Source organism: Phocoena phocoena, chromosome 11 (assembly GCF_963924675.1).
Source record: "Phocoena phocoena chromosome 11, mPhoPho1.1, whole genome shotgun sequence".
NCBI lineage: Eukaryota > Metazoa > Chordata > Mammalia > Artiodactyla > Phocoenidae > Phocoena > Phocoena phocoena.
In genome coordinates this window covers 69,998,537-70,020,103 of record NC_089229.1, presented here as the reverse complement: position 1 = coordinate 70,020,103, position 21,567 = coordinate 69,998,537, and the positions used below count along the sequence as shown (strand labels likewise).

At 36.6% G+C, this 21,567-nt stretch overlaps 1 protein-coding gene across 1 annotated transcript; it reads right to left on the bottom strand.

Moving 5' to 3' along the window:
- Positions 1-6,514: 6,514 nt before the first annotated feature.
- ZCRB1 (zinc finger CCHC-type and RNA binding motif containing 1) lies at positions 6,515-21,532 on the bottom strand. Its single transcript, XM_065887605.1, has 8 exons — positions 21,360-21,532; positions 20,227-20,312; positions 17,114-17,142; positions 11,290-11,401; positions 10,832-10,939; positions 7,872-7,984; positions 7,688-7,763; positions 6,515-6,874 (listed from the first exon to the last, which is right to left on the bottom strand). The coding sequence occupies exons 2-8, from the start codon at positions 20,308-20,310 to the stop codon at positions 6,743-6,745; spliced, it is 654 nt and encodes a 217-aa protein (XP_065743677.1). The 5' UTR covers positions 20,311-20,312; positions 21,360-21,532; the 3' UTR covers positions 6,515-6,742.
- Positions 21,533-21,567: the final 35 nt, after the last annotated feature.

The window sequence follows — 21,567 nt, the reverse complement described above, 5'->3', positions numbered from 1 at the left end:
TGATTTTTTTTTTTTTGGCTGTGTTGGGTCTTCGTTGCTGTGCACGGGCTTCCTCTAGTTGCAGCATGCGGGGGCTACTCTTTGTCGCAGTGCACGGGCTTCTCATTGCGGTGGCTTCTCTTGTTGCGGAGCATGGGCTCTAGGTGCACGGGCTTCAGTAGTTGTGGCGCACGGGCTTAGTTGCTCTGTGGCATGTGGGATCTTCTAGGACCAGGGATCCAACCTGTGTCCCCTGCATTGGCAGGCGGATTCTTAACCACTACACCACCAGGGAAGTCCTTGAATTTATTTTTATATGTGGTGTAAGAAAGTGGTCCAGTTTTCCCAACACCAGTTATTGAAGAGTCTGTCTTTTCCCCATTGTATATTCCTGGCTCCTTTGTTCTAAATTAATTGACCACATAAGCATGGGTTTATTTCTGGGCTCTCTATTCTGTTCCATTTATCTATGTATATGTTTTTATGCCAATACCATACATTTTTGACTACTGTAGTTTTGTGGTATCGTTTGAAATCAGGGAGCATGGTACCTCAGTTTTGTTCTTTTTTCTTAAAATTGCTCTGGCTATTTGCGTCTTTTGGGTTCCCTACAAATCTTAGGGCCATTTGTTCCACTTCTGTGAAAAATGCCTTTGATATTTTGATGGGGTTTGCATTGAATCTGTAGATGCTTTGGGAAGAGTGGACATTTAAACAGTATTCATTCTTCCAGTCCATGAGCATGTTATATCTTTCCATTTATTTGTGTTGTCTTCAATTTCTTTCTTCAGTGTTGTATAGTTTTCAAAGTACAGGTCTTTCACCTCCTTGGTTATTTTATTCCTATGTATTTTATTCTTTTTGATGCAGTTGTAAATGGATTGCTTTCTTAATTTCTCTTTCTCATAGTTCATTATTAGTGTATAGAAATGCAACAGATTTCTGTATATTGATTTTGTATCCTGCACCTTTACTGAATTCATTTATTCTAATAATTTTTTGGTCAAGTGCTTAGGGATGTCTATATATACTATCATGTCATCAGCCTATAGTGAGTTTTACTTCTTCCTTTCCAATTTGGGTTTCTTTTATTTCTTTCTCTTGTCTGCCATGGCTAGGAATTCCAATATGATGTTGAAAAAAGTGGTGATAATGGGCATCCCTGTTTTGTTCCTAATCTTAGAGGTAAAGTTTTCAGCTTTTTACCATTGAGTTATGTTAGTTGTGTGTTTGTCACATGTAGCCTTTATTATGTTGAGGTATATTCTCTTTACACCAACTTTGTTGAGAGTTTTTATCATAACTGGATACCAAATTTTGTCAGGTGCTTTTTCTGCATCTATTGAGATGATCATATGATTTTTATCCTTTGTTTTGTTTATATGGTGTTTTGATTTGTGGCTGTGGAATCATCCTTCCATCCTGGAATAAATCTCACCAAATTATACCATCTCCTTATAAAAGGTTATGTGTTTCACACAGAGCCATGCATTTGGTGTTGGAGAGGGTGTGGAGAAAAGGGAACCCTCCTACACTGTTGGTGGGAATGTAAATTGGTGCAGCCACTATGGAGAACAGTATGGAGGTTCCTGAAAAAACTAAAAGTAGAGTTGCCATATGATCCTGCAAATCCACTGTTGGGCATATATCCAGACAAAACTATAATTCGAAAAGATACATGCACCCCAATGTTCATAGCAGCAATATTTACAATAGCCAAGATGTGGAAACAACCTAAATGTCCATTGACAGAAGAATGGATAAAGATGTGGTACATATATACAATGGAATGTTACTCAGCCATAAGAAAGAATGAAATAATGCCATTTACAGCAACATGGATGGATAGACCTAGAGATTATTATACTAAGTGAAGTAAGTCAGAAAGAGAAAGATATCACTTACATGTGGAATCTAAAATATGACACAAATGAACTTATCTATGAAACAGAAACAGACTCACAAACATAGAGAACAGACTTGTGATTGCCAAGGGGGAGGGGGGTGGGAGAAGGTTGGATTGGTAGTTTGGGACTAGCACATGCAAACAAACTACTGTATATAGAATGGATAAACAACAAGGTCCTATTGTATAGCACAGGGAACTATAGTCAACATCCTGTAATAAACCATAATGGAAAAGAAAAATACAATCAGAGGAAAAAAAAAAGCGCCATGTATTTGGAAAGATGTAGTGATAAAAAATGCAACAATCCCAGAAAGGAATCTGCTTAAAAGACCACATTCTATAAAAGGTGTTGTATTTCTGGTCTGCTTATTCTAGGTACCAGAGCTTAACTAAAATTATTAATTGGTTCCATCTGTAACAGTACCTAAGGATTCTGAAAATTTGGGTCTTATGAAAGCAATTTTTAAAATAATTGACAATGGCTAAACCCATCCTGTCGTCTTGGGTTTGCTCTCTGACTGCAGTTGCTTACGTTGTTACTTTAAGTAACAGTGCTTATCAAACTGCTTTCCAAAGTTTTGGAAACTCCTTCCATGTTTTGCAAGTTACTCATGAACATTGCTGACTATGGGAAATAGCTTCTTTTTTTATATATAATTTTTTTTTAGATGTTGGGGGTAGGAGTTTATTAATTTATTTTTGCAGTGTTGGGTCTTCGTTTCTGTGCGAGGGCTTTCTCTAGTTGTGGCAAGCGGGGGCCACGCTTCATCGCGGTGCGCAGGCCTCATCGCGGCCTCTCTTGTTGCGGAGCACAGGCTCCAGACGCGCAGGCTCAGTAGTTGTGGCGCACGGGCTCACTTGCTCTGCGGCATGTGGGATCTTCCTAGACCAGGGCTCGAACCCCTGTCCCCTAGCATTAGCAGGCAGCTTCTCAACCACGGCACCACCAGGGAAGCCCGGGAAATAGCTTCTTTTTGTTTGGTGCTGCATCTTTGTTTTCTCTGTGCATCCCGCTCAGCTGCCTCAGTATTCTGCCTTTGACAATGATGAAGGGAGAGCCTAACAGGCTTGACAAGATAAGGAACTTCCACGTTGATTCCAAACTGAACATAAATACCACATTGCATGGGAATATCCATGTGAGTTGGGTCGGACTGACCTACTCATCTTCCAGAATGGGGACTGGGACACAGGACTGGCATATTAGGGCTTTTCTTGGGACTTTTGCTGGAACCACTGGGGGAGACGAGTTCTTATTCTTAGGATTCCTAGATTTAGAGATACTGGTGGTCATCCCTGCTATCTCATAAAGAACGTTTGTGGGAAACAAAAGTAGTACAGAGGAAAGCAGTGGTTAAGAGACAAAGAAAAAGAGATTTCTAATTAGATTTTTAATCCCTTCATCTATTTCTGAAGCTAAATGTCTCAGTTATGTGATCCAGTGATCCTTTACCTCCCCTTTTAAAATCATGCTTCACTCCTCTATAAACAATTGTGCCTAAATTACTGATCTAGCTCTGGTATATTCTATGTAAAGCTTTCAAGTACTTCTCTTTTACTATTTACATGTATTAATGCCTAAATATTTCGTGATCACTGTTGTGTACCACAAATTACACACACTTATTGAATATAAAAGAAATGAATTAACAGTTAATACTTATAATATAAATATGTCCTATTATATGTGGCCATCTGTTTTCTGTGATAATCTGAAAATTATAACCAGCAGTTCCAGAATAGGCACCTAGTCAAAAAAAACCCCAAAATAACAAATGAGTAAATAAATGATTGCAGAGGGAAAGAAAACATATCTTATATCTGGTAGGATGGGCATTCTCTGATTGACAGCTGCTTTTACGTTAGAAATCATCCAGTTTATTACAGGTCCACAGTCCTTTTCCCAGAAACCCAAGGAGTCAGATTTTTAAAGCCAGAATTCCTCAGCTCCTCCAAGCTCCTTTCTTTGGTCTAGTCATTTGGATTTCTGCTGTTTGAGGACTTCCTCAAACACTTGTTGATGCTGATATGTCTGTTCATTATTTGAACGTGGAGCGCTTAAAAGCTGATCAGAAGCATATACCACCACCACCACCTTGGGTATATCAACTTGAAGGACTTTATTGTTGAACTGACCTCTTTTTAGGGCCCAAATTTCCAGTGTATATGTCTTTTCTCCTGGGAAGGAACGACATTTCCCCTGCTCGAGGTGAAATGAACTTATCTTAGAGTGTTTTGGACGTTGGCAGGGGAAGGAGACTGCAGTTATCATGGTTCAGCATGACTGGCGGGTGGCAGGAAGGGTCCTGGTGGCTTAACTGCTCTTTACACAAAAACTTTAACCAGCTATGTTTGTATATTTGTTTGTGTGGTAAAATATACATAAAATTTACCATTTTAGGGCTTCCCTGGTGGTGCAGTGGTTGAGAGTCCGCCTGCCGATGCAGGGGACACGGGTTCGTGCCCCGGTCCAGGAAGATCCCACATGCTGTGGAGCGGCTGGGCCCGTGAGCCATGGCCGCTGAGCCTGCAAGTCCGGAGCCTGTGCTCCGCAAGGGAGAGGCCACAACAGTGAGAGGCCCACGTACCGCAGGAAAAAAAAAAAAAAAATTACCATTTTAACCGTTTTTAAGTATACAATTCAGTGGCATTAAGTACATTCACAACGCTGTGTAACCACCACCACTGTCTGCACCTAAAACATTTTCATCATCCTCAACAAAAATTCTGTACCCACTAAACAATAACACTCCCTTCCCCCTTCCTCCCAGTCCTTAGTAACCTCGATTCTACTCTATCAATTTACCTAATGTAGGTACCTCGTATAAGTAGAATTATACAATATTTGTCCTTTGGCGTTGTTTGTACCTTTTTATTTTTCAGAGAACTCAGGTTAAGTAAATGGCCTCAGGCCATCAACTCTAAGTGGAAACGTGGCCACAGAAACCTAGGTATGTCAGTCAAGAGACTATAGTCTTAACTGCTATGCCATTACTACCTTAGTTGTTGACTTTCCCATCCATATGCACTTCTCCATATGCATGTATGTATCCATGCATGTATGTATCCATACATCCATATGCATGTATGTATCCATACACAGCAGGTATTTTGCACTTGCCATTAAATCCATAATGTTTTTCCATCCCATTAGGAATTCTCTGAAACATTTTAATGCTTTCTAATAATCATTTTGTATGTATCATGCTTTATCTTTTGTTGATATTTAACTATTTGTGTTCTGAATTTTAAATAACAATATATACCTTTGTACATAAATATTTGTATTTCTGACTAGAACCCTAGGATAAAAGAGAATGTTGTTTCTAGTTCAAACAATAGAACATACTTAATAGTTGATACTTGTTAAATTACCCTTCAGAAATTAGCCAGTATATAATACAGGTATTCTTATGACATCTTCATCACCACTAATTTTTTTAATTAGGTAAAAAAAAAACTAATGTCCTACTAGTTGAATAGAATCTTTGATAAAATATTTTCATTTACTATTTTAAATTTTCTATATATTGTTTATGTCACTAGCTCATTCTCTATTCTGTTTTAAGGTATTCATATAAACTTTTCTGTATTTTGTGGCATGTTTTTTCCCAATTTTTTTCTTTGCTTTAAATTTGATGAATTAATGGGTGAAACAGAAAATAGAGTCCAGCATTCAACCTTTTTGTCTGGTTTCCTCACTGAGATCTAGAAGATATTTTGCTGGTAAGGGGTTAACACTTTCATTGCCTTTATAGTTTTCAAAGTGGAAATATTTTTATTGCTTTTAGCAATTAAGAAACTAATAAATAGATGTTCTTTTAAAAAGCATTCAATAGTACAGAAATAGAGAAAGTAGAAAATTAAAGGCTCCATAATCCCGTTCCCATATATCCATCTGCAAACGGTATGGGAAGCTTCAGTCATAAATACAAAGAAATATAATACATGAAAAAAACAAGGCAATTATTAACTCTAGGAAAAATGTAATCATAGCACACTCATTAGCTCTGAAGTGAACAGTATTTCAATGGTCCTAAAATAAAAACAATAAAATATGGATTTAACCAAAAATTTTAACGTAGCCATGTTGGGAAGGTGGAGGAGGGCAGAGGGGAGTATAGGAGATTGAAAAGTCTTCCTTCATCCTTTTATGGATTAAGTGGCAGAAATATATGTATTTTATTTAGCAAGATGTATGTACATGTGAAAAGGCACAAATATAGAAGTTGGCTGTTTTTGGGGAGTGGAACTTTGTGCCAAAGGACAAATTACTGCTCTTTGGTTACAAACCTTTGAGAGCTACTTTACTTTAAATTTTATGGGTAATTACAATGTATCCAGATTGGGATAAAGGTAAAAGAAATAAGATGACAAAAACACCTACATTTAAAAATAAAATTCTCTTGAGAAAATTTTATTAACATTAATCACAATAAATCATTCAACCTTTTCAGTCTTTAAGAGGTTTTTGTTTTAAAGATGAAATTTATTTCAAAAGTCCTCAAATAAGCCAATCATGAATAAACTTTTATAATGAACTTCTCAAACAAATCTTTTTACTTATCTACCTTTTTTCTCGGGATGACAATAGCATTATTATGATAGCATTAAGTTTTCTTTTTTATTCAAATGAACTGTTTTCAAGATTAATGATTATTAGCAAATCTTGATGCAAGATAAACATACTTTAAAATTACTTTTCAATTTCCTATGAACTATTTTAAAGTAAAAAACTATTTGGTACTAAGTGTTCTTATGTTCAAATTCTAAAAGTAATCTTTAGTCCCAATGGAACTTGATATTCCAAGATTTAAAAAATTTTTTAATGATATTGACATAATATATATAATTTTAATCACTAAGTTCCTCCTCATCACTGAAATATGTGCTTTTCTTTATCCTTGGGCGTCTTGAATCATCTGATGTTGAGGGACCCCCTGAACTGGGTTTCCATTTTTTTTGTTCTTCTTCAATTTTGGCTTGCTGTAATGTGGTTCGGAAAACAAACAAAACAAAATCAGGAATCTGTTTAATATTATTTACAGTCCATTGATTCAAAATATGGCAAAACATACATCACAAGTGCCAGCACTCTCTACCCTCCTAGCCCGTGCAGACAGTTCTACTCCATTAAGATGCCATTTCCCCTACCCCCAAGTTTTGTCCCAGTCTTACCATGTTAATCAAAATTATTTTAGACAAGTTCTACTAATTAACAGGCATATGAAATGAAGCCTACTTGTCATCCCTGTTGGATGTGGGAATGTTACATAAAATACATTAGTTAACTAAAAGGAAAAAATAAATTGATGTATGCATTTACGATTTATCAACTACATTAAAACAAAATAAGTGGTTCTATAAAATCAGGAAGTTATACACCCTTCTTCAAAAAATGTTTCGTATACTTGTATTAGGATATTTAATGGTCAAAAATATGTTTTTGGTTTTGTTTTAAAATGAAGCTTCTTTTAAAACAGTATCTTCGATTTAGTAAAATCTTTTCCATTGGGCTAAATTCACTTGAATCAAATAGTTCTGTTCAATTCTATAATGAGAACAGATTAAGACAGTAAAAGTGTTGTGGGGCCCTTAAAATCTAGAAAGAACCGATAGGCACTTTTCCACCACACTGTTCTAAAGACCTTAAAGAAAAAGCCTATCTCCTAAAGTTTAGGGGCAAAGGGGAAGACAGAGGTTGCCATCAGGAGATGATTAATAAAGTAAGCAAGGAATATAAAACTATTAACTCAAGGCAGCTATGGCATGGTGCCTTAGAAAAGAACTATTTAGTACCTGGAAAGCTATGGCCTGACTGAGGCTGTCAAGAGCAGGATCTTCCCCTTCATCATCACTTTCTTCTACTTCTTCACTAAATTATTAAAAAAAAAAATCAGAATGCACTTAAAAAATCAGAATGCACTTAGGAAAAAGACAGAAGCTACATAATAATGCATTTGCTAAGAGTGGCTATACATACATTCCTTCTTCTGGTTCAGGAATTTTCTTTTTTTTCTTTTTCTCTTTCTTCTTTGGAGGTTCACGTTCTCCAAGCATATTTTTAGGACAGGCATAACTTAAGTGTCCACTTTCCTTTTGTTTCCCATTAAAAAGGAAAGGAGAAATATTAAATTTGTTGTGTTATTAACAGAAACTTGGTGGTTCCTTAAGACTAAAATGTTTTATAACTTAAGAAAGAATATTGTCACACAGGGGCCTCCCTGGTGGCACAGTGGTTAAGAATCCACCTGCCAGTGCAGGGGACACGGGTTTGAGCCCTGGTCCGGGAAGATCCCACATGCTGCAGAGCAACTAAGCCCGTGCGCCACAGCTACTGAGCCCGCAAGCCACAACTACTGAGCCTGCAAGCCACAACTACTGAAGCCCGTGTACCTAGAGCCCATGCTCCACAACAAGAAGCCACTGCAATGAGAAGCCCACGCACCACAACGAAGAGTAGCCCCTGCTCGCCGCAACTAGAGAAAGCCCGCGCACAGCAACAAAGACCCAACACAGCCAAAAATAAATAAATAAATAAATAAAAAGAATATTGTCACACAGGGAATATACACAAAGAAATTAAAACCCATTACTTTAATATTTAGAAGGAAGAGATTATGATATTATAACTCCCAATAAGAAAGTATTTTAGTCGTTTCACTAAGAGTAAAAGAAGTTTTCTTCCTTCAAACATTTTAAATCTGAAGATTCAGGATATAAAATAATTCAAAATTTAAATGGACAATCTACCTTAGTTGTAAAAATTTTAAGTTATTATGATAAAATGGGGACAAAACTATTCCTAACTTCCAAGATGTTGCTGAACATTTTCTTTTAAAAACAAACGGAAAGGGCTTCCCTGGTGGCGCAGTGGTTGAGAGTCCGCCTGCCGATGCAGGGGACACGGGTTCGTGCCCCGGTCTGGGAAGATCCCACATGCCGCGGAGCGGCTGGGCCCGTGAGCCATGGCCGCTGAGCCTGCGCGTCCGGAGCCTGTCCTCCGCAACGGGAGAGGCCACAACAGTGAGAGGCCAGCGTAACGCATAAAAAAAAAAAAAAAAAAAAAAAAAAAAAACAAACGGAAAATTTAAAGTCTTCCTCACTTTTCCTATCAATTAATTTAATTTTGCTTCTTTCATATCTAGACTACACCTGCACTGTCCACTTATGGTGCCACTAGCTATAATTCTCTTGTGGTTACTGAGAACCTGTCTGAATTGATACATACTGGATTGTGAAGGCAGTATGAAAAAAGAATGTAAAATATTATAATTTAAAAAAATTTTAATTCCATAATTCAAATGAAAATATATTAAGTTTTTACCCTGTTTACTTTTTTTAATGTGGCTATTAGAACATTTATAATTAAATCTGTGGTTGCATATGTTTGTATTTGACAGTGCTGGACTAGCCATAACATTATAATGAGCCATAACATGGTTTGAGTTGTAAAATGAGACAATGAATCTGTGTATTAGCTTACCAAAATACCTTCAGAAGTAATATGTGAGAATGAGGGTGTGTGGAGAGGCTGAGCCAGGATTATAACAACAGAAGAGAAAAATAATCATGCTTTTCAAGTATATTTTACAAAGCATCAAATAGACTGTGTATTTTGTATACCTGGGGACACGGCTGAACCCAAGGTGTTATTGTTAATGAACTCCTGAGAGGATGTACTTAGAGAACCATTTTTCAAACTGTTTTTGGAATAATGGTATACCAAAAACTGTTAACATATGCCATACAAAAAATATGGCGGCAGGGGTTTAATAGTGAAATAGCTTTGGGAAAAATCAGGCTAAAATAAACGTAAACAGATTTTTGTGGGGGGATGTTTTAAGAAATATTATAATGTACTAAGTATAATATGACAAATCTATGGATCCATAAACCAAAAAGACAGATTAACAGATTCATCCAGGAGTTCTCAGATAATTTAATATTTACTGTGAATATGTGGATATATACTTATTTATCTGACCATAACAACTCCACCCTCCTTTCCGTTCTTTTTTTTCTTTTTTATGATGGACTCTGGAACACAGGTTTTGAAACATTAACTTAGGTGTCAGAATCATAAAAATTTACAGAATGTACCCAGTGTCTTGCTTGCTTTCTCTTTCCGTCCATCCATCCATCTGTCTATTCACCCACCCATCTGCTGTATATGTATATATTTTTGAGGGGGAGTGAGTGGCACTGGGGAAAGGACCCCAACACATTTCCTTCTATTTTCCATATGATCATGTAGCCAGGACAATGTCTCTCAGTAATCTTCTTTTCAGTAGAAAGCTCCCCATTAACCTCTGGATCCTGCTTTTTACTATATATAAAGACATTTTAGAAATAGGCAGCAACAGACCCAGACTGAAATTCTCTTGATACAATTATGGGCCTTGGGCAAAGTTGTGTTGTGGCTATACATCTCTCCTAATCACCCAAAGTTTAAATGGATAACAACAGATGATGAGAACTAGATAAGAAAATCTGGGTATAGTTCAGCTCCTGAACTATCAGCAATACAAACAGGGGGAAAAACTTTTCAAAACAATATCCCATAGAGGATGGGTCATATCATAATGTTTTTACTGATTTGTGATTCTTAATCATTGGCAAAATATTATAGAAACACAAAAATTTATGGGTCACTAAAATCTTTCAGACAATAATGTAAGTAATTAGTCTTAAACTTTTTAATCTAACAACTTTCAAAGGTTTGGAAACTGGAGAAAATACCACCCTGTATTACCCAACTCAGGTTAACTTTACATATGACATTTCAATTGAGTTTACTTACATGAGTCTAGAGTCCCAAAGTAAAACTTTCATAACCCGATTTTAGCCATCCAGAAGTCTTGGAGAACACAAACAAAACACTGATGTGAAAAATACCTTCAAGTAAACTATGGAAAATTATACTGTTTTAGGTTTACTCACCCCGCATTCATAACACTTAGATTTATCAAAGTAGTTTCGTCTTCGGATGAACTCAGCTGCTCTTCCATTGTCAATAGCAATGCTTGCTTTTATCACTCTACCGAATAACTAGAACAGAGAAAAATGCACATGCAATAGGATGTATTTCACTGAAACCTAAAACTACAGTTATTGGATCCCATTTCCTCAAACCTTCAATTCCATTTTATTTTTTAGATTATTTTAGCAATTGCCCACTTAGGTGTGACAAATTCTTTCCTATAGAATAGACTTTTATTCCTTATATTCTACCACTGTTTTGGGAACCCAGTACAGTTTTGACCTCTTTTCTGTACGTTAAATACCCTCAGGACCTACTGATATCCATCAGACTCGACTATCCCCTCATCCCCACATTTTTAGCCTGGATAAGCACAAAGGCTTTTGGTTAAAAACCTTGTTGGGAATGAATGGCTTACCTGTTTGTTGTTTATTGCCCTGGTACAGTTTTGTGCAGAGTCTTTATCCAAAAATAAAATAAATGCAACCCCTTTACTCTTCCTGGTATCTTTATCTTTCATTATAGTAACCCTTAAAGCATAAACAAATAGCCAGTTAAAAATAATGAGGCAGCAATAAACAACATATATGAATAAATACTTGAAAAACTCAAGTGGTCAAAAAGGGTTAATAAAACATTTATAGAGTAAGCAAGGAAATTAATATATTTGACAAATAGCTAACTCTTCAAAGTCATGGGATATCAAGAAGAATGGAAATGGGAAAGTGTGATACTGATTTCACACAAGTGAACACAGCTATGATTAGGAGTATCTGATAAATCTAACATTAGTCAGAGTTGAAGGATGTAGAGATTAGAGACAATGGAATCTTGAGGAGTAAGCATAATTCCTCTTCTCTACTGACTCCCTCACTCTGCAGGAAAAAACAAAACAAAACAAAACTGAGATGTTCTCTTCTACCCAAAAAGTAAAGTGATTTACTCAAATTATTTTTTTCTAGGTGTTAGAACATAACTATAATCTTAATATTCTTTTAAGGAATCTCCACTTCTGTGCTTCTTAGCCATACTACCCAAGGTACGTAAGTGGTAGGGATGGTGGTAAGAGCACAGAGCCTGTTCTTTTTCCTGATGCTTTACCCATCCCTAGTCCTGTGGTCCTCGCTCATCATATGTCATTAAATACAGTTTAAGAAAATATTCAACAGGGCTCTTTGGAGAAATGGCTGACTCCAAGGCTGGGATAGGGTATGTACAAGATGAACTTGGAACATCTTGCTATGTCAGAAAGGAAGTACTGGGGCTTCCCTGGTGGCACAGTGGTTGGGAATCCGCCTGCCAATGCAGGGAACACGGGTTCAAGCCCTGGTCCGGGAGGATCCCACATGCTGCGGAGCGGCTAAGCCCGTGCGCCACAACTACTGAGCCTGCGCTCTAGAGCCCATGAGCCTCAACTACTGAGGCCCACACACCTAGAGCCCGTGCTCTGCAACAAGAGAAGCCACCGCAACGAGAAGCCTGCGTACTGCAACAAAGAGTAGCCCCCGCTCGCCGCAACTAGAGAAAGCCCGCGTGCAACAACAAAGACCCAACTTAGCCAAAAATAAATAAATTAATTAATTAAAAAAAAAAAAAAGAAAGGGAGTACTTGAAAAAAATAGTGATGATAGGGCATGGCACAAGAACAGAGAAGCCAGTTGGAGGGAGCACCCATTGGCCAAATCTAGGACAGTCTGTGTACCAAAATAATTAAATACAGTAATGAATTATAAACCACATAAAAAAGGAATTCATAAGTCCACACTGATAATAAATAAAAGGGGGAGAAAGGAGAGCTACTGAATGCCAAAGGAGTCTGACTGGTGAATGTATAGGGAGTGCTAGAGTTGGAAAATCACCATTTGAAACAATCATAGTACTGGATCAGTCAAGAATTATCAACAAATGCTATGTCTAAAATGAAATTTTTATGTGTAATAGGAAGTTTGCATTGTCTCAAGAGTGTCTCCCACTGACTGCTTCTTAGCTGCAAAAGGGAAAAAAAGTAATTATACAGTGGAGAAGTTGGTTAACGTCTTGACTGGGTGATCAAAATTAATATCACTAATGAGGGACAGATGCATGCTGTATGAATCCAGATGTGACACCCTCAGAACACATCACCTATAGAGTATACCACCCAAGAATACATAACCACCACATAATCATGAGGCAACATCAGGAAAACACAAAATGAGGGGGAAAAAAGGTGGGTTAGAGCTATATTATTTATAAATGTTCCAGATTAAAGGAGGCTAAAAAGATAGGACAGTTAAAATAACACCTAACTCTAGACTGGATTCTGTACTAGAGGCAAAAAATTCTATGTGGGACATTATTGGGTCAAGTGACAAAACTGGAACATGGATGACTGAGTCAACAAAAGTACTGTATCAGGATAAATTTATGAGTTTGGTAACTGTACTGTGGTTATATAACATATAACGCTATTGTATTTGTAGGAAATACACACTGAAGTGTTTAGGAGTAAAGGGTGATGATGTTTATAACAGCCTCAAATGACTCACAAAAACAAACTGTGTGTATGTATACACATAGATATATATAAACATACTCATATAGGTGTGTGTGTGTATACACACACACACACACACACATACATGCACACACATTGGGGAGAGAGTGCAAATGATAAAGTAACTGGGGATAAAATGTTAATAAGTCAATCTGGGCAAGGGATATTTTGATGTTCTTTGTACTATTTTTGTAACTTATAAATTTGAAATTATTTCCAAATAGCAAAAATATTGAGACAAAGCTCTAAGACAAAGCTTAATAATTTTCTAAACAGTGAATTAACAGGAAAACAGATGAGAGAACATGAATGAATAAATAAACAGAAATTTGATTTAGTATTACATTTCACATATGAAAATTTATTTTATTTGGATTTGGGATTAGGTGCCTATAGAGTCATTGGAATGAAATTGGTAAAAAGATGCCACGATATTAAGAAAAGTGATGTCTTATTAAAAAAATATAAGTTACAATAATTTAGGGAAAAATGGGCAACTAAAATGGTTTACTTTCTCAAAAGGCTGCATCTGTTTATTCACTGGGCTTAGAAGGAAGGAAGAGAAGTCAAGCACTCGATGCAGCTCAAGTTTAGGCTGGTTTTCTTCAAAGCCACACCAGTTAGCATAAACAGGAAAGTTTTTAACCAATTTTGAAAGAAGTATAAAGTAAGATAGTTACTTTAACTTTTAAAAAATTTCATAATGTTTGTGATGGTCAGTTAAAGTCATAAATCATTTTTTTTGAAAGTACTATTTGGAAGTGTTAGCTTTCTAAGTCATACTCAGTTAATGATCTCTTTCATCTGTCCTCTCTTTTCCATTCCCACTGCTTTTTTTCTTGTCCACGGTGGCATTACTGTTTCCATAATCTATTCTTACTGGTTCCCTTGGTGTTAATTTATGCTCATATGCTAGTGGAAAAGTCTTCTACTTGAGGAATAAATAAAATCACTTATTCCTTTGCTCAAAAATCTTTGGTTCTTCAAGTTGCCTATTCTTTGGTCCAGCAATCAATATCCTTCATGATTATGGCTGCCATTCCTTCATCTTTCACTGCTCCTCACTTGTAAACTATAAGGTCTAGCCACAAGAAGGCACTCAGTGTTCATGAAGCATGGCCTGAACTTCCCCTAAACTGGTGCTCTGTTCATGTTGCTTCTATCCGCTTTCAAATCTCAATGTTTTGCCCATTAAAATTTCACTCCTTCTTCAGGGTTCAGAATGTATCAGTTCTTAACTGGAAATAATTTCTTCTCCTTTCCTTTCTGCTTGTCTCCACTGAAATCTCTATATAAACAATGCCTCATCTCCCCTATTCAAAAAATTTATTTTTGCAGTAATAACAAATCTTCATGTTTGGATACATGTGATGGAATTTTTACTCTATTATTTGCCAGGCACCTCTCTAAGCTTTATCTATAAAATGTTCCTTTCATCTCACCTATTTTGATATAAAAATCTTCTTTAAGGTTGTCTCTGTAACCCCTATTAATCCTACCTCAATATGTTAAAACAAAAAGACAGATACATATGGGAAAGCAGTTTCTCAAAAGCGTGCATCCATTTGTTTGTTCATGTGGCCATTCAGTCTTTCCATTAGCCTCAAGCACAGGTACTAAGCACTGGCAGTAGGATAGGTTTTTATCCTCAGGAAAAAGCTTATAGTCTAGAGGTGGAGAAAGACCTATAAACCAATTAAAATACATTATTTTGATAGAGGTACCTTCTACGGTAACAGAAAAATAATTACATCAAGGATTTAAAAAGACAAACCTAGGATGATCCCCATGTCTCTAGCATGGGAAAAAAGCTAGACAGTGGTACCATTTCCTGATATAAGGTAGATGATGTACTCATTTTAGCACATGAAGTGAAGCAGACACTATTCTGGGAAACCTGGGTGTCATCCATAACAGCTCCTTCTCGCTCACCCAACCCTTACATACAAAGTGAGTATATCATTAAGTATTACCCATTTTCCTGCCTAATGATCTCTCAAATCTGACCAATCTTTACCTCTCTACCTGTATCATCTTAGTCCAAATTTCTCCCCTGGGCTATTGTTATATCTTTTGACTGGTCTCCCTGCACCTGCTCTTGTTCCCCTCCAATCCAATCTCTACACTGAAGCTGGATGGAATAAGCTTCTAAAAATTCAAATCATGTCACTCCCTCATTTAAAATTATTTAATGGATTCTTGGTACCCTTAGAGGAACCTGCTTCCATCTCTGGACCCGTCTTGTGCTTTCTCCCTCTTGCTCACTCATCTCAAGTCACACTGGCCTTCTTTCTGTTTCTTGATCTCGCTTTATTTTCTCTTTATTTCTTTATTTTCTCTTGCCACAGGGCCTTTGCACAAGCAAGTCCCTCTACCTGATGTTCCTACCAAATGTTCCTGATGTTCCTACCAAATGTTCCTCCCATTCTTTTAACCTACTTAACTCTTACTCAGCCTCTAGGTTTCAACTCAAAGGATAATGACTTAGATAAATCTACCCTGACTCTCTAGACTAGATCAGGTCTTCCCTGTTTACAGGTGCTTATAACTCTGTGTCTAACTTCATAGCATTCTCATGGTTTATAATTATGTATTTGTACAGAAATTCATTCAGCGATTCTGACAGGGAAAAATCAAGAAAAGGTAAAGGTTAAAGGAATAGGCTGGAATCAAACTATTGGATTCAAACCTTGGCTCCACTGCTAACCAGCAATATGATTTTAGGTAGCACAAAACTGTGTGCTTCAGTTTTGTCATTTATAATATCAAGATAATAACAGTAGCTACCTTAAAAGGTAGTTGTGAGACTTTAATGAGATAATTTATGTAAAGATATTAGAACAATGCATAGCGTATTTATGTATTCATTGTTACATATCATCATTATTAGTGTTCTGATTGATAATGATCACTGTTTGAAATTCTGAAGACCTAGTAGCATTTTTGATTATTTTTTAATAGAGAAGTAAGTTTAAAAGAAGTTAACCTCAGGATGCAGATGAACTTCAACTGTTTAACTTCATTTATCAAAGCTAAAAGAAAAACAACTAGGCAAGATAAATATGCTTTAAATGCTTGGGATTTTAAATACGACTTTAAATTTATACCAGAACATATTATTAGTTGTAAGATAGAATAACACTATCTTGCTTTTACTTTACACTCTCATTAACCCTGCATTGTTCAAGAGTCAACTGTGTTTTTATATTCTATTTGTTTGACAAATAATAATCCATTTATAGTATACTTGATAACATACCTCCTAGTACCTAAAATATATATTTAATCGGAGCCTTTCACTTATGTCTTATGTTGGATAACAGGATCAGTTTTAGTTCTTAGTAATATAGTACAAAATTATATTATTTAAATAAATTAGGCCATATAAAGGAATACCATGAAATCATTAAATACAAGGATGTATCTATATAGTACATGGAAAAATATTTACAATATAATGTCAAGTTAAAAAAAAGACAACAAAATTGCATGTATAGAATTGTCTTTTAAAACTTTTCTATAGATACTTATGTATATTAAAAAATTACTGAAATATACATAAAATGTTAACAGTAGTATTTTAATTTCTTTTTTATATCAAATATCTGTTTTATAAGAAATAGTAAATCTACTTCCATTAAGAAAATAATGGAGAAGTAAATTCTGATAGACTTTTAAATGAAGTTTCAAAATCTGATATACTTACTTTACAACTTTGCCATACTTGGAAAATATCTGAAACAAAAGACCACATAATAATTTGCAATTTAATTTAAAATCATAAAAGAACATTAAATTTTTAGGCTGTATATACTGACCACATTGTTTGTTGTAGTTTATGAAAATTTTTAGCCTCTGGTCTATAAGGTAAGCCGTCGACGATATATTTTTTTAGTGACTAGCATAATCCTCTTTTTTGGCTACTGGTGTCACAGGTATTTGCCTTAGTTCCTAAATTTCTGACAAAAGAGTGCATACAGAGAGAAAAAAAACACTCTTCATGTGTGGTAGATTGAAGGCACACACATTGCACAGCTGAGTGTTCCTGTGGTATATCCATGACAACTATCAACCCCACCATAGCTCCAGAGAAACCCTGTGCTTCAGCTATCAATGTTGTGGAATATCACTGTTCCTGGCCTACCCCCCAGCCCCCCACTCCATCAAGCAATCACTATGTCAGAAGACAAATCCTTACATAGACTGTTCATAAAACAAAAAAGCTTCTATAATGAAAAATCCATTCCCATCAGTCTCCTTCTGCCCACCCTAATATGTTGGTGGTACTTTACAGTTGGCCCTTTCTTCCCTTTTACATCTACATCTTCACTCTAAGCAATCTTATCTACTTCTACTGTTTCAGCCGGTCCTATTTATTATATAATGCTTGGTACAAAAGTCCTTCAGAATACATTAATGTATGTAATCAGTAATAATAAATGCTTGAGTTCTATAAGTTGTGTAACCATGGAACATAGTATAACTGGATTGCAGTGCTAGTAATACTGAATTCTGAAGACCAAAAAGACAGTTTTCTCTCTTTTCTTTTTTTTTTTTGTGGTTTGCCTTTCATTTTCTTTCTTTTTTTAAAAGAATTTACTTTATTGCAGTATAGTTGATTTACAATGTTGTGTTAGTTTCTGGTGTACAGCAAAGTGTATATGTATATATACACACATATACATGTGTGTGTATATATATATATATATATATATATATATATATATATATATATATACACACACACACACATACTCTTTTTCATTTTTTTTCCATTATGGTTTATTACAGAATATTGAATACAGTTCCCTGTGCCATACAGTAGGACCTTGTTGTTTATCCATTCTGTATATAATAGTTTGCATCTGCTAATCCCAAACTCCCAATCCATCCCTTCCCCACCACTCCTCCCCCTTGGCAACCACAAGTCTGTTTTCTATGGCTGTGAGTCTGTTTCTATTTTGTAGATAAGTTCATTTGTGTCATATTTTAGATTCCACATATAAGTGGTATCATACAGTATTTGTCTCTCTTTCTCACTTACTTCACTTAGTATGATAATCTCTGGGTCCATACATGTTGCTGCAGATGGCAGTATTTCATTCTTTTCTATGGCTGAGTAGTATTCCATTGTGTGTGTGTGTGTGTGTGTGTGTGTGTGTGTGTGTGTGTGTGTGTGTATATCTATCTATCTCACATCTTCTTTATCCATTCATCTGTTGATGGACATATAGGTTATTTCCATGTCTTGGCTATTGTGAATAGTGCTGCTATGAACACAGAGGTGCATGTCTCGTTTCAAATTATAGTTTTTTCTGGACATATGCCCAGCACTGGGATTGCAGGATCATATGGCAACTCTACTTTTAGTTTTATGAGGAACCTCCATATTGTTTTCCGTAGTGATTGCACCAATTTACATTCCCACCAACAACGTAGGAGGGTTCCCTTTTCTCCACACCCTCTCCAGCATTTATTGTTTGTGGACTTTTTAACGATGGTCATTCTGACCAGTGTGGGGTGGTACCTCGTTGTAGTTCTGATTTGCACTTCTCTAATAATTAGCTATGTTTAGCATCTTTTCATGTGCCTATTGGCCATCTGTATGAAAGACAGTTTTCTACGTAACATTTCTAATGGCTTCTCATTTCATTCAGAGTCCTTACCATTATCTATGCAAGCCCTATAAGGCACCCCTGAATGGGCTTACCTCTGATTGCCCCTCCTCTTCTCTCCACTTTATTTATTCTGTCTGCCTGAAATGCTTGTCCCCCCTAGACATCTGCATAGCTGCCTCTTACTTCCTTCATGTCTTAATCGAAAGTCACCTTCCTAAAGTAAAATTTCACCATTTAATAACCCTCCTTTCCTGCTTTATTTTTTCTCCTTAGCACCTAACACCTTAGTATTAACTTAGTATCTAACAAATAACATCATTTAAATTTTTTATATTTCAAATTGTTTCTCTGTCTTGCTACATTGTGAGTGCCAAAAGGGATTTTCATCTTTTTGTTCACTGATGTGTACCTAGTACTTGTAAGTGGTCCTTGGCATATAGTAAGTGTTCAATAAAAAGAGATGTCTCTATTTGGATACAAGGAAGGACAATAAAGTTTGTTTTCTTCTCTGTCTGAGACTCAAGCTATGTCAATTAATTAATCGAGTACTATGTATCACCTATGCAGCATCTCTCTACTGTACTTAACATCTACCTAAAGTAGCAGAGAAAAGAGGGCACACTTGTAGATACAACTCATGTCATTCCTTCCAGTCCCTCTCAACCACCCATCTGCAGGACAGGCAGAAGGAAATTTTGTTCTCTGTAAGGTAACAAGGTGAAAGAAGATGTTGGAAGGGATTTTTTTCTCCTCCAGTCACCCCTATCCTGAACTGAAAACAAACTTTATTAAACTGTTAAGTTTTTGCCACATATATAAATTAAGATATACTTTCAGGATTGGAGGATTAGGAAAGGGATCTGTTTTGCTTCCATCAGCCCTTCCTCCAAAACCTCCACCCCACTACCAGTTTCAAAAGCCAAGTAAGCAAGGAGGAAAAATCAGCATCATTATGCTAGTAGTGGCTTCTGTGTTTATAAAAAACTTGTTATCCTCTATAAAGCACTGGGAATTCTCTTTGGAAATTACAAGTGTCTAATTTTTTTCACTTATGTTTACCATAGAGGTCTTTGGTATTAATGATTTAAGTGCATTGTAATGTATTTATTATGAATTTTGCCTAAGAGAACTGTTTGATTAAGCTACATTTGTATCTCAAATAGAGAATTCAGTGGATAACAATACTAATACAAAAACTTACCCGGTATAAGTCATTGTTGGTCAGGGAAAAGGGCAGGTTGGATACATACACTGTGCTTTTACTTGGGGCCAATCCACCACTCATTTCTAAAAAACAAACAAACAAACCAACCCAGAAGCAATTTAAACCAGGTATTCTTCATTCCAAGTAAAACCAATACTATAGGCAAGTGACAAATTTATATACTTTTCTTCTTAGTAATACTCAGGAACATTGACTCCAGCTGGGTGAATTAAGGAATTCCTTTTCTCCAGACACCACTTAAAAGAGTTTTCTGGTCCTTCTTTCAAGTAGATTCTTTACACTAACCCCTTTCAGTGATGGAATATGGTGTGAATGGAGAGGTGGGTTTCAAACAGATGAAGGAAAAACTCTGAGGCTACTCTTAACCTCCCCTCAGGCTGAGAGCAAGAAAGTGTTTTCACATATACCTAATACTCTGCCTACCCACGTGAGAAAGAGCCTGGGAGCTCAGAAAGAAACTTAGCTGTTGATTTTCACCAATTTGCCTGGGTAACTTTTTGGTTGTCTTAACATTTTTCTCTGGAGCGGTGCTAAGAGGAAATTTTAGCCTCACATTTTGACGATGTAAATAAAGTTCTTTCAAATCTCTAATTTTGCATATTATTGCTAAATTATGAAATGATACATTTCATTATTGGAATAGTTTTCAGGGCCCTGAAGGGTATTGACCTGTATATATATTTTTCAGTTTACAAATATAATCTGTAATTCATTTTCATACCGTATATTGCAAAGTCAGCAAATTATCTCTGAAAATTATATCAGACTCAATCAACCAAGTTCAAATTTTCGATTTAAAAAGTGTGTGTGGTGTATTTACGATCACAAATGTCAAAATATTGATTCTAAGGCGTGCCAGTTCGCGATGTAATGGGAAAACCGCTTGATACTTGGGATGTATTGGGGGACAACTTCATCGACAGGTCGCTTTTTAAAAGCTTCCAACTGAAACTCTTCACACGTTAGTCGTTCTGGTGAGAATGCGAGGGCAGGGAAAAGTAAAGGTCCTGGAATAAAAAGGGTGGCGGGAGAGAGGGGCAAATGTTTCCGGCAGCTGGGTCTGGGGAGGAGCCCGCAAGGAGAAAGGCCGCAGCTGGGTAGTCGTTTACCTTCAGGTGGGGCAGGCCCGGGAGACTAGAAGAGCGCGAGCCCTCAGCTCGCTCGGGGCTCAACCCCGACAGTTCGTCGCCCCTTGCAGCTGCCTTGGCATCACGGGTCCTGGGAAGGGTCAGGAGCCTGCAACAAGAAGTTAGCAGCAGTGCCTCTTCCAGGATGTCCTTTGACCCAAGCCCCGGAGGCGGGTCTAGGGGCGGGCGC

Coding starts and splice junctions, on each gene's coding strand:
- ZCRB1 (XM_065887605.1), bottom strand. CDS start 20,310: ATGAGTGGTGGATTGGCCCCAAGTAAAAGCACAGTGTATGTATCCAAC. Junction 10,940..11,289: donor GGGCAATAAACAACAAACAG/GTAAGCCATTCA, acceptor TCTCTGTTCTAG/TTATTCGGTAGAGTGATAAA. Junction 7,764..7,871: donor CCTGAACCAGAAGAAGGAAT/GTATGTATAGCC, acceptor TTAATAATTTAG/TGAAGAAGTAGAAGAAAGTG.